This window comes from Tachyglossus aculeatus, chromosome 7 (genome assembly GCF_015852505.1).
Source record: "Tachyglossus aculeatus isolate mTacAcu1 chromosome 7, mTacAcu1.pri, whole genome shotgun sequence".
Lineage (NCBI taxonomy): Eukaryota > Metazoa > Chordata > Mammalia > Monotremata > Tachyglossidae > Tachyglossus > Tachyglossus aculeatus.
In genome coordinates, this window is record NC_052072.1 from 16,769,567 (window position 1) to 16,781,966 (window position 12,400).

The following is a 12,400-nucleotide window of genomic DNA, read 5'->3' on the forward strand; positions in this document are numbered from 1 at the left end:
CGCCTTTTCCTTCCCGCCACGTCGAGGCGCCCTCCCCCCCCCCCTCCGCCCCCCGCGGCGCCCGCCGATTGGCCGGGGGTCACGTGACCGCCCGGGGCGAGGGCGCGTCCGGGCCCCGCCCCCTTTAGGGCCCCGCCCCCCCGGGTGTCCGCGTCGGCCCCGCCCCCTAGCGGCGGCCCCGCCCCCCGGGGTCCAGGCGGCGCGGCGGGCCCGGCGGCCCGGAGACGGCCGTCGTCCTAACAACGGGCACCGTCGCCCTAACAACCGCCATCCCCGCCGCCGCCGCCGCCGCCGCCGCCGCCGCCGCCGCCCCCCTCCCGCCCCGGCCCCGGCGGCGCGATGCTGCTGTCCAAGATCAACTCCCTGGCTCAGCTGTGCTCCGGGCCCGGCGGGGAGCTGCACCCCAGCAAGCCTCCCCCCGGGGAACCCGGGGACCTCGACGGCAGCCCGGGGCCCTGCCCCCCGCCCCTCCGGCCCGCCCGGGTGCTGGGGGTCCGGGCCGCCCTGGACCTGCTGGCCGCCCACCCCCAGGGCAAGGACAAGGAGCCCCTGGACAAGCTGTACCAAGTGGGCCCGTTGCTGGGCAGCGGCGGCTTCGGCTCCGTCTACTCCGGGACCCGCCTGGCCGACGGGGCCCCGGTGAGTTCCCCCCCTTCCCCTTATCATTATTATTATTATTATTATAATGGCATTTATTAAGCGCTTACTCTGTGCAAAGCACTGTTCTAAGCGCTGGGGGATACAAGGTGATCAGGTTGTCCCACGTGGGGCTCACAGTCTTAATCTCATTTTACAGATGAGGGAACTGAGGCACAGAGAAGTTAAGTGGCTTGCCCAAGGCCCCACAGCTGACAAGTGGCAGAGCCGGGATTCAAACCCATGACCTCTGACTCCAAAGCCCATGCTCTTTCCACTGAGCCACGCTGCTTCTGTACGTTGCCCTTAAGCCCCAGCATCATCATCATCATCATCATAATAATGGCATTTATTAAGCGCTTACTACGTGCAAAGCACTGTTCTAAGCGCTGGGGAGGTTACAAGATGATCAGGTTGGCCCACGCGGGGGCTCACGGTCTTCACCCCCATTTGACAGATGAGGTCACTGAGGCCCAGAGAAGTGAAGTGACTTGCCCAAAGTCACACAGCTAATTGGCGGAGCCGGGATTTGAACCCGTGACCTCTAACTCCAAAGCCCGTGCGCTTTCCCACGGAGCCACACTGCTTCTTCATCATCATCAGTCGCATTTATCGAGCGCTTACTAGGTGCAGAACACCGTACTGAGCGCTTGGGAAGGCCAAGTCGGCAACACATAGAGACAGCCCCTACCCAACAGTGGGCTCGCAGTCTATATGTTACCAATTTGTACTTCCCAAGCGCTTAGTACGGTGCTCTGCACATAGTAAGCGCTCAATAAATACGATTGATTGATTGATTGATTGATAAAAGTGGGAAGTCCAAGTCGGCAACACATAGAGACAGTCCCTACCCAACAGTGGGCACACAGTCTATATGTTACCAATTTGTACTTCCCAAGCGCTTAGTACGGTGCTCTGCACGTAGGAAGCGCTCGATAAATACGATTGATTGATTGATAAAAGCATTTAGTAAGCGCTTCCCATCAAGCCGTCAATCAGTCGCATTTAGGGAGCAGTTACTGTGTGCGGAGCGCTGGCCTAAGCGCTTGGAAAGGACAATCAATCAGTCGGATTTATGGAGCGCTTACTGTGTGCGGAGCGCTGGACTAAGCGCTTGGGAAGGACAAGTTGGCAACATAGAGAGACGGTCCCGACCCAACAGCGGGCTCACAGTCTAGAAGCGCCGGGGAGGTTGCAAGGTGATCAGGTTGTCCCACGCGGGGCTCACCTCCTTCATCCCCGTTTTACAGAGGAGTAACTGAGGCCCAGAGAATAATAATAATAATAATGATGGCATTTATTAAGCGCTTACTATGTGCAAAGCACTGTTCTAAGCGCCGGGGAGGTTGCAAGGTGATCAGGTTGTCCCACGGGGGGCTCACCGCCTTCATCCCCGTTTTACAGAGGAGTAACTGAGGCCCTGAGAATAATAATAATAATGGCATTTATTAAGCGCTTACTCTTCTAAGCGCTGGGGAGTTTACAAGGTGATCAGGTTGTCCCACGGGGGGCTCACAGTCTTAATCCCCATTTTACAGATGAGGGAACTGAGGCTCAGAGAAGTGAAGTGACTTGCCCAAAGTCACACAGCTAAGTGGCGGAGCCGGGATTTGAACCCATGACCTCTGACTCCAAAGCCCGGGCTCTTTCCAGTGAGCCACGCTACTTCTCATTAAGTCGTAGCATTTAGCGCTTACAAGGGTCCCTCCCCATCCCCCTCCCCCCGTCTTTACCTCATTTCCCTCCCCACAGCACCTGTATATATGTATATATGTTTGTACGAATTTATTACTCTATTTTATTTGTGCATATTTATTCTACTTATTTTATTTTGTTAATATGTTTTGTTTTGTTCTCTGTCTCCCCCTTCTAGACTGTGAGCCCACTGTTGGGCTCTCTATGTTGCCAACTTGTACTTCCCAAGCGATTAGTACAGTGCTCTGCACACATTAAGGGCTCAGTAAATACGATTGAATGAACGAATGAATGAATGCGGGGGGCTCCTCCTCCTTCTCCTCCCCGTTTTGGACCGGAGCCTGACCCGGTTCCCCCGGGGTTTGCTTAGAACAGTGCACCTAGTGAGCGCCTAACGAGTGCCATCGTTATTGTTACTTGCAGGTTGCCATCAAGCATGTGGGCCGCTCCCGGATCTCCGACTGGGGCGAGCTGGTAAGTCCAGGGGTTGGGGTCGCGGAGAGATAATAATAATGGCATTTATTAAGCGCTTGCTCTGTGCGAAGCACTGTTCTAAGCGCTGGGGAGGTTACAAGGTCACAGTCTTAATCCCCATTTTGCAGCTGAGGTAACTGAGGCCCAGAGAAGTGAAGTGACTTGCCCAAAGTCACCCAGCTCTCCATCCCCCCATCTTACCTCCTTCCCTTCCCCACAGCACCTGTATATATGTATATATGTCTGTACATATTTATTACTCTATTTATTTATTTATTTTACTTGTACATGTCTATCCTATTTTATTTTGTTAGTATGTTTGGTTTTGTTCTCTGTCTCCCCCTTTTAAACTGTGAGCCCACTGTTGGGTAGGGGCTGTCTCTATATGTTGCCAACTTGTACTTCCCAAGCGCTTAGTACAGTGCTCTGCACACAGTAAGCGCTCAATAAATACGATTGATGATGATGATGAAGTGGCAGAGCCGGGATTTGAACCCCTGACCTCCGACCCCAAAGCCTGGGCTCTTTTCCACTGAGCCACGCTGCTCCTCCAGTGCTCGCCCCCATTGCCCCCGTCCTTTCCCATCCCGTTGACGGCGGATTCCCCTTCTCTCCCCCTTTTCCCGCAGCCCAACGGGAGCCGCGTGCCCATGGAAATCATCCTCCTGAAGAAGGTGGGCTCGGGCTTCCAGGGCGTCATCCGGCTGCTGGACTGGTACGAGCGGTCGGACAGCTTCATCCTGATCCTGGAGCGCCCGGATCCCGTGCAGGATCTGTTCGACTTCATCACCGAGCGGGGGGCCTTGCCCGAGGAGTTGGCACGGAGCTTCTTCTGCCAGGTCCTGGAGGCCGTGCGGCACTGCCACAGCTGCGGGGTCCTCCACCGGGACATCAAGGATGAGAATATCCTCATCGACCTCCAAAGCGGGGAGCTCAAGCTGATTGACTTTGGTTCCGGGGCCCTCCTCAAGGACACTGTGTACACTGACTTTGATGGTGAGTCCAAAGCTTAGGGCCGGCTGATTTTCCCCGGCCCTCGCCCGGAGTCGTGGTGGGTTTTTTTTGCATCAGCAGGTGTATAATAATAATAATAATAGCATTTATTAAGCACTTACTGTGTGCAAAGCACCGTTCTAAGCGCCGGGGAGGTTACAAGGTGATCAGGTTGTCCCACGGGGGGCCCACGGTCTTAATCCCCATTTTCCAGATGAGGGAACTGAAGTCACCCAGCTGACAATTGGCAGAGCCGGGATTTGAACCCAGGACCACTGACTCCAAAGCCCGGGCTCTTCCCACTGAGCCACGCTGCCCTCCCTAAGATGCAGGGGAAGGGGCTCGGTTTCAATTTTTATTTTACCCAGCTGGGGGAAGAGGAGGCCTCATGGTTTGGGAAGAGAAAAGGAAAACAGGCCTGATGGGGCCTTCTAGACTGTGAGCCCACTGTTGGGTAGGGACCGTCTCTCTATGTTGCCAACTTGGACTTCCCAAGCGCTTAGTCCAGTGCTCTGCACACAGTAAGCGCTCAGTAAATATGAATGAATGAATGCCCAGCAGAGAGGAGGGGAGGGTCAGGAGGAGAGACCGTTGTCTCTAGCCTCTCACTAAATTATTCATCTCGCCGGAAAGTTGTTTTTCGTCACGGAATGAATGTTGTGAAATGGGAGCCCTCCTGAACATTGCATTTTCCACAGAGCAGGGCGGGGTTTCCAACCGGCCTTCCTGCCGAGGAAGGAACGATTTGCCTCTGATCAAAGAAGCTGGGGGCGGGCCGGCCTTTTTTAAAAAATTTTTGCTCACGCGGGCTCCTCTCACCCCTGCCCTGCCTTCTCCTCCGCGGCTTGGTTTTCCCTCTGTCCTTTCTTTGGAGGAGGATTGGGGCTGGGCCACGTTTTATTTCAAATCTATCTGTAATGTGCAACGGTTAAGGAGGGGGGCTGGAGTCCCACCCCTGGCCATTTCCAGATCATCATCATCATCATCAATCGTATTTATTGAGCGCTTACTATGTTCAGAGCACTGTACTAAGCACTTGGGAAGTACAAATTGGCAACATATAGAGACAGTCCCTACCCAACAGTGGGCTCACAGTCTAAAAAGGCAGCGTGGCTCAGTGGAAAGAGCCTGGGCTTTGGAGGCAGAGGTCGTGGGTTCAAATCCCGGCGCCATCAGCCGTGTGACTTTGGGCGAGTCACTTCTCTGCGCCTCAGTTCCCTCAGCTGGAAAATGGGGACTAAAACTGCGAGCCCCCCGTGGGACAACCTGATCACCTTGTAACCTCCCCGGCGCTTAGAACAGTGCTTTTTCACATAGTAAGCGCTTAAGAAATGTCATTATTATTATTATTATAATGCGCTTAACAAATGCCATTATTATTATTATTTTTATTATTAATTATTATTATTTCCGGAATTTCCGAGGGTCTGCTGCCCCCTGGCGGGCAAAGGGGGATTTTTTTACAACCCAAAGTTTGTAAACAACAGTCACGTGGCCTGAAACCAGCCCAACAGCTCTGACCTCAGCCTCTCCTCTTCCTGCCTCAGGGGGAGAGCGGATACTTCAGTCCAACAATAATAAAAATAACGATGATGGCATGTATTAAGCGCTTACTCTGTGCAAAGCACCGTTCTAAGCGCTGGGGAGGTTACAAGGTGATCAGGTTGTCCCACAGGGGCCTCTCGGGGGGAGAGCGGATACTTCAGTCCAACAATAATAATAATGATGATGATGGCATTTATTAAGCGCTTATTCACAATAATAATAATAATAATGATATGTATTAAGCGCTTACTATGTGCAAAGCACCGTTCTAAGCGCTGGGGAGGTTACAAGGTGATCAGGTTGTCCCACAGGGGGCTCTCGGGGGGAGAGCGGATACTTCAGTCCAACAATAATAATAATGATGATGATGGCATTTATTAAGCGCTTACTTACAATAATAATAATAATAATAATAATATGTATTAAGCACTTACTATGTGCAAAACACTGTTCTAAGCGCTGGGGAGGTTACAAGGTGATCAGGTTGTCCCACAGGGGGCTCTCAGGGGGAGAGTGGATACTTCAGTCCAACAATAATAATAATGATGATGATGGCATTTATTAAGCGCTTACTCACAATAATAATAATAATGATATGTATTAAGTGCTTACTATGTGCAAAGCACCGTTCTAAGCGCTGGGGAGGTTACAAGGTGATCAGGTTGTCCCACAGGGGACTCTCAGGGGGAGAGTGGATACTTCAGTCCAACAATAATAATAATGATGATGATGGCATTTATTAAGCGCTTACAATAATAATAATAATGATATGTATTAAGTGCTTACTATGTGCAAAGCACCGTTCTAAGCGCTGGGGAGGTTACAAGGTGATCAGGTTGTCCCACAGGGGACTCTCAGGGGGAGAGTGGATACTTCAGTCCAACAATAATAATAATAATTATAATGATGGCATTTATTAAGCACTTACTATGTACAAAGCACCGTTCTAAGTGCTGGAGAGGTTACAAGGTGATCAGGTTGTCCCTCAGGGGGAGAGCGGATACTTCAGTCCAACAATAATAATAATGATGATGGCATTTATTAAGCGCTTACTCTGCGCAAAGCACCGTTCTAAGCGCTGGGGAGGTTACAAGGTGATCAGGTTTTCCCTCAGGGGGAGAGCGGAGACTTCAGTCCAGCAATAATAATAATGATGATGGCATTTATTAAGCACTTACTCTGTGCAAAGCACCGTTCTAAGCGCTGGGGAGGTTACAAGGGGATCAGGTTGTCCCTCGGGGAGAGCGGATACTTCAGTCCAATAATAGTAATAATAATAATAATAATAATAATGGCATTTATTAAGCGCTTACTATGTGCAAAGCACCGTTCTATGCTCTGGGGAGGTTACAAGGTGATCAGGTTGTCCCACAGGGGGCTCTCAGGGGGAGAGCGGATACTTCAGTCGAACAATAATAATAATAATAATGGCATTTATTAAGCGCTTACTATGTGCAAAGCATCGTTCTAAGTGCTGGGGAGGTTACAAGGTGATCAGGTTGTCCCACAGGGGGCTCTCAGGCGGAGAGCGGATACTTCAGTCCAACAATAATAATAATGATGATGGCATTTATTAAGCGCTTACTATGTGCAAAGCACTGTTCTAAGCGCTGGGGAGGTTACAAGGTGATCAGGTTGTCCCACAGGGGCCTCACAGTCTTCATCCCCATTTTCCAGATGAGGGAACTGAGGCCCAGAGAAGTGAAGTGACTTGCCCAAAGTCACACAGCTGATAGTTGGCGGAGCTGGGATTTGAACCCATGACCTCTGACGCCAAAGCCCGGGCTCTTTCCACCGAGCCACGCTGCTTCTCTAAAACATAGCTGACAGGGTGTGTGGGCGTGGGTGTCATTTCATTCATTCATTCAATTGTATTTATTGAGTGCTTACTGTGTGCAGAGCACTGTACTAAGCACTTGGGAAGTACAAGTCGGCAACATAGAGAGACGGTCCCTACCCAACAATGGGCTCACAGTCTGGAAGAGGGAGACAGACGACAAAACATAATAATAATAATAATGATGGCATTTGTTAAGCATTTACTATGTGCAAAGCACTGTTCTAAGTGCTGGGGGGATACAAGGTGATCAGGTTGTCCCGTGTGGGGCTTACAGTCATCATCCCCATTTTACAGATGAGTTAACTGAAGCTCCGAGAAGTTAAGTTGTACTTCCCAAGCGCTTAGTCCAGTGCTCTGCACACAGTAAGCGCTCAATAAATACGATTGATTGATTAAGTGACTTGCCCCAGGTCACACAGCCGACATATGGTGGAGCCGGGATTCGAACCCACGACCTCTGACTCCAAAGCCCGGGCTCTTTCCACTGAGCCACGCTGCTTCTCTAAACACGTGGACAGGTGTCATCGGAATAAACAGAAGTAAAGCTAGATGCACATCATTAACAAAGTAAATAGAATAGTAAATATGTCTGCGTGTCTCAGTTTCATCAACTGTAAAATGGGATGGAATCCCTGTTCTCCCTCGTAGCCCCACATGGGACAGGGACCGTGTCCAAACCGATTATCTCATATTATCCCAGTGTCTCCGTGGCGGGGTGGATTTGGGGGGGGCCTCATCTGCAAGGGCCCAGGCGGGTGTCTGATATAATGATCCCGTGCCCCCCGTGTGCCAACTGGGATGGTACCCAAGACGAGAACCACTCCCCGGCCGGTCGTGCAACCCTCTGCCTCTCGGAAAAATAGACCTGGCTTCTTACCTGGCTCCATTTCCCAGACCCCGCGGCCGGCGGACGAGACGTGTTCTGCGGCCGCGGGCTTGCAGACCCTGGGGTGTGTGGAGGCCAACTTCATGAGTGGTTTTGCACGGCGTCTCGTTTGGGTTCCCAGAGAACGATGCCGTGGAGATATCGGTCTATGATGATGACTTTGGCGTTTGTTAAGCGCTTACTATGTGCCAAGCACCGTTCTAAGTGCTGGGGGGAGATACAAGGTGATCAGGTTGTCCTACGCGGGGCTCACAGTCTTAATCCCCATTTTACAGTTGAGGGAACTGAGGCACACTGAAGTGACTTGATCAGGGCCACACGGCAGGCACGGAGAAGTGAAGTGACTTGCCCAGAGTCACACAGCTGATGATTTTAGACTGTGAGCCCACTGTTGGGTAGGGACTGTCTCTATGTGTTGCCAATTTGTACTTCCCAAGCGCTTAGTACAGTGCTCTGCACATAGTAAGCGCTCAATAAATACGATTGATTGATTGATTGATTGATTGGCGGAGCCGGGGTTTGAACCCGTGACCTCTGACTCCAAAGCCCGGGCTCTTTCCACTGAGCCACGCTGCTTCTGCAGAAATCCCAATTCTCTGGGATTTTCATATATCCCGGGAGCTCTTCGCCCTCCCCCAACCTCGAAGATCCCGGGGCCGGGATGCGGCGTGTCCGGTCTCCTTAACTCGGTCTGGTGCTTCCAGGTGTACTGGACTGTGGCGATAGCCCGCTCTCCCTCTCGGTCTCTGCAGGGACCCGGGTGTACAGCCCTCCCGAGTGGATCCGGTACCACCGGTACCATGGCCGGTCGGCTGCCGTCTGGTCGCTGGGCGTCTTGCTGTACGACATGGTCTGCGGTGACATTCCCTTTGAGCGAGATGAAGAAATCATCCGGGCCCAGGTGTGTTTCCGGCAGAGGATCTCCGCAGGTAAGAAGGGCCTGCCTCTCGGGGAACCTGGGCAACCTCCCTTCCATCCTGAGGGTGGGGTTCAGGATGACACCCCATAACACCCTCAAGGCCCTGCTGAGAGCTCACCTCCTCCAGGAGGCCTTCCCAGACTGAGCCCCTTCCTTCCTCTCCCCCTCGTCCCCCTCTCCATCCCCCCCATCTTACCTCCTTCCCTTCTCCACAGCACCTGTATATATGTATATATGTTTGTACATATTTATTACTCTATTTTACTTGTACATATCTATTCTATTTATTTTATTTTGTTAGTATGTTTGGTTTTGTTCTCCGTCTCCCCCTTTTAGACTGTGAGCCCACTGTTGGGTAGGGACTGTCTCTATATGTTGGCAATTTGTACTTCCCAAGCGCTTAGTACAGTGCTCTGCACATAGTAAGTGCTCAATAAATATGATTGATTGATTGATTGATAACACGTGCCTGGGCTGCTTTTTCATTCGGTCATATTTACTGAGCGTTTACAGTGTGCAAAGCACCGTACTCCTTTTAATAGTAATAATGATGGTATTGGTAAAGTGCTTACTATGTGCCAAACACTATTCTAAGCGCTGGAGTGGATACAAGGTAATCAGGTTGTCCTACGTGGGGCTCGCAGTCATAATCTCCATTTTACAGTTGAGGGAACTGAGGCACACTGAAGTGACTTGATCAGGGCCACACAGCAGACAATCAATCAATCATATTTATTGAGCGCTTACTGTGTGCAGGGCACTGTATTAAGCGCTTGGGAAGTACAAGTCGGCAACACATAGAGACAGTCCCTACCCAACAGCGGGCTCACAGCCTAGAAGGGGGAGAGAGAGAACAAAACCAAACATACTAACAAAATAAAATAAATAGAATAGATATGTACAAGTAAGATAAATAGAGTAATAAATATGTACAAACATATATACAGGTGCTGTGGGGAAGGGAAGGAGGTAAGATGGGGGGGATGGAGAGGGGGACGAGGGGGTGAGGAAGGAAGCAGCGTGGCTCAGTGGAGAAGAGCACGGGCTCTGGAGTCACAGGTCATGGGTTCAAGCCCCGGCTCCGCCAATTGTCAGCTGTGTGACTTTGGGCAAGTCGCTTAACTTCTCTGTGCCTCAGTTACCTCATCTATAAAATGGGGATTGAGACTGTGAGCCCCACGTGGGACAACCTGATTGCCTTGTAACATCCCCAGCGCTTAGAACAATGCTTTGCACATAGTAAGCGCTTAATAAACGCCATCATTAAAAAAGGAAGGGGCTCAGACAAGTGGCGGAGCCGGGATTAGAACCCACGTCCTCAGACTCCCAAGGCCGTGATCTTGCCACTAGATTTCCCTTTACCTCGGGCCAGGTTTCACTGGTTTTAGGGCGTTGGAGCAGCGGCGGTCTTTCGAAAAACCATCCCAACCTGCTTGAGGAGGTTTTAGACCAGCCTAGAACGGGCCTTTCTCCGTCGTTCGCCGTGAGCTCTGATTTCCGAAGTCAGAGTCGAGGAGGCAATCTTGTAAGGCAAGCCTCCTTCCCTCCCCCGCCGTGGAGGAATCGGGGTGCTCTCTTCCAACTGGGTTAGTGAGACCGTACCTGGAAGGAGCAAAGTGTTAGGGAGTGCCCCAGAGTGGAGCCCCATCCAGTTGTGATCCCCCCCACCCCCGGGCAACTGTGGCCTGGCTTGGAGTGAAAATGAAAGGCTGCATTGGGTTCCTCCAGGCCCAGCTCCGAAACTAATCCCATCCCTCCTTTGCATTGCGCAGAGTGTCAGGACCTCATTAAGTGGTGTTTGTCGCTGAGACCATCAGACCGGCCCTCCTTCGAAGACATCCTCAACCATTCGTGGATGCGAGATGCCCTCCTGCCCCAAGAGACAGCTGAGATTCACCTGCACAGCCTGGTTTCCGTGTCCAGCAAATAGCGGCTCCCTTTCCCAACTCCCTTCCCCAGCCCCCGTCCCGTCTAATGGCTGCACTGAGGGGAGGGGGGATATCTCCCCGGACCCTGCCTGCCAATCCTCCCCCGCTCCCCGCCCCGCCTCCACAAAAAACCCCCCAAAAAACCGACACTTCCCAAGCAGGGAAGGTTCGCCATTCCAAGCCCAGGCTCTGTGGAGAGAATCCCTCAAGACCCTGGACCTCAACCCTGTGAACCTTCTTCCTGGGGGTGGCCGGCGTTGCCTGCCGTCCCCACTCCCACATCCCTCCTCCCCCACATTCCCCCCCGAACCCCCGTTGTTCCTGACCTGCTGAATCCTGAAGCACCGACTTCCAGGGGACCAGAGCCATGACGTGAACACAGATTGCGGAAGGGGGTTCTCGGGGGTGGACGTAGTCATGGAAAGAAACTGACTTCAATAGCTGTGTATTTATTCACTCACTTCTTTCAACTCTTGAGTGCCTTCTGGGGGTGACTCAGGCCGGGCTGGGAGAAAAACTTGAACTCTTGTCCCTGCTGCTTCTCCCTGGGTCGCCTGGGTTCGTTTTGTTTGTCTTTCATTCTCCGAAAGGAAGGCGGCGTGGAAGAGGCCGAGGGGCCAGGCCGCGGACCACCTGCCCGTATTTGCCTCCTCAACTAAAACCGTAGCGTGAATTTGTGCTTCCTCTTTGGTTGCTTACTGTTTCAAAGCCAAGACCTCCTCACAAATGCACAAAACAATGCAACTCAAAACTGTAAATTTGTGTACAGCGGCGAAGTAGTGTACAAAGGGTAGTCATCAAATGTTCTGGGTTTTGTTTTTTTTTTTTTTTTTGGATTTGCTTTAAGTTATTACTTTTTTTTTTTTTTTTTTAAAGCATCCTAACCTGGAGGTTAGTGTTTGTATTTATTTATTTATTTGGGTTTCTGGCCTGCTCCATGCTTCCGCAGCTGCGGCCCTGGTTTTTCTTCCTCTCCCCGTCACCCACAACCTCAGGACTCCACGCAGGGCTGCACGTGCTCCGTGTTTGTGTGTCTCGGCGCCGTGTGGAGCGGCACGGCTCGTACCTGCCCACACGTGTCCAACTCCTCTGACCGGAGAGGGCTGTCGCTTAACCGTCGAAGGGTTTTGGGCGCGTTTCAGGTTCCCCCGATGTTCGGCTGCGTGGGAGCGGCATGCAGCCCACTGCTTTTCTCGACTGTAATACTTAACTGTACAGGGGAATTCAGAAGATCCTATTTTTTTTATACATGCTGTTTTAAATAAAAACCTTTTTGTTTTAAGTTGGGACTCGCGCGTTTCCTTTCAGAAGGTCTTCTAAATACCATGGCCCAGATCTGACCCCAGACACCCAAGGCCCGAAGCCAAGCCGAGCCTAAGAATCACAGAGCGCTTACTGCGTGCAGAGCACTGTACTAAGCGCTTGGGAAGTCCAAGTTGACAACATATAGAGACGGTCCCTTCCCAACAGCGGGCTCACAGAAT

At 51.7% G+C, this 12,400-nt stretch overlaps 1 protein-coding gene across 1 annotated transcript; it reads left to right on the top strand.

The window, feature by feature from the left end:
- The first annotated feature begins 339 nt into the window (after positions 1-339).
- Positions 340-12,198, top strand: PIM1 (Pim-1 proto-oncogene, serine/threonine kinase). Its single transcript, XM_038749191.1, has 5 exons — positions 340-639; positions 2,755-2,805; positions 3,435-3,801; positions 8,822-8,998; positions 10,761-12,198. Exons 1-5 carry the CDS (start codon positions 340-342, stop codon positions 10,916-10,918), a joined length of 1,053 nt encoding a protein of 350 aa, XP_038605119.1. The 3' UTR covers positions 10,919-12,198.
- Positions 12,199-12,400: the final 202 nt, after the last annotated feature.

Coding starts and splice junctions, on each gene's coding strand:
- PIM1 (XM_038749191.1), top strand. CDS start 340: ATGCTGCTGTCCAAGATCAACTCCCTGGCTCAGCTGTGCTCCGGGCCC. Junction 2,806..3,434: donor TCTCCGACTGGGGCGAGCTG/GTAAGTCCAGGG, acceptor CTTTTCCCGCAG/CCCAACGGGAGCCGCGTGCC. Junction 3,802..8,821: donor TGTGTACACTGACTTTGATG/GTGAGTCCAAAG, acceptor CGGTCTCTGCAG/GGACCCGGGTGTACAGCCCT.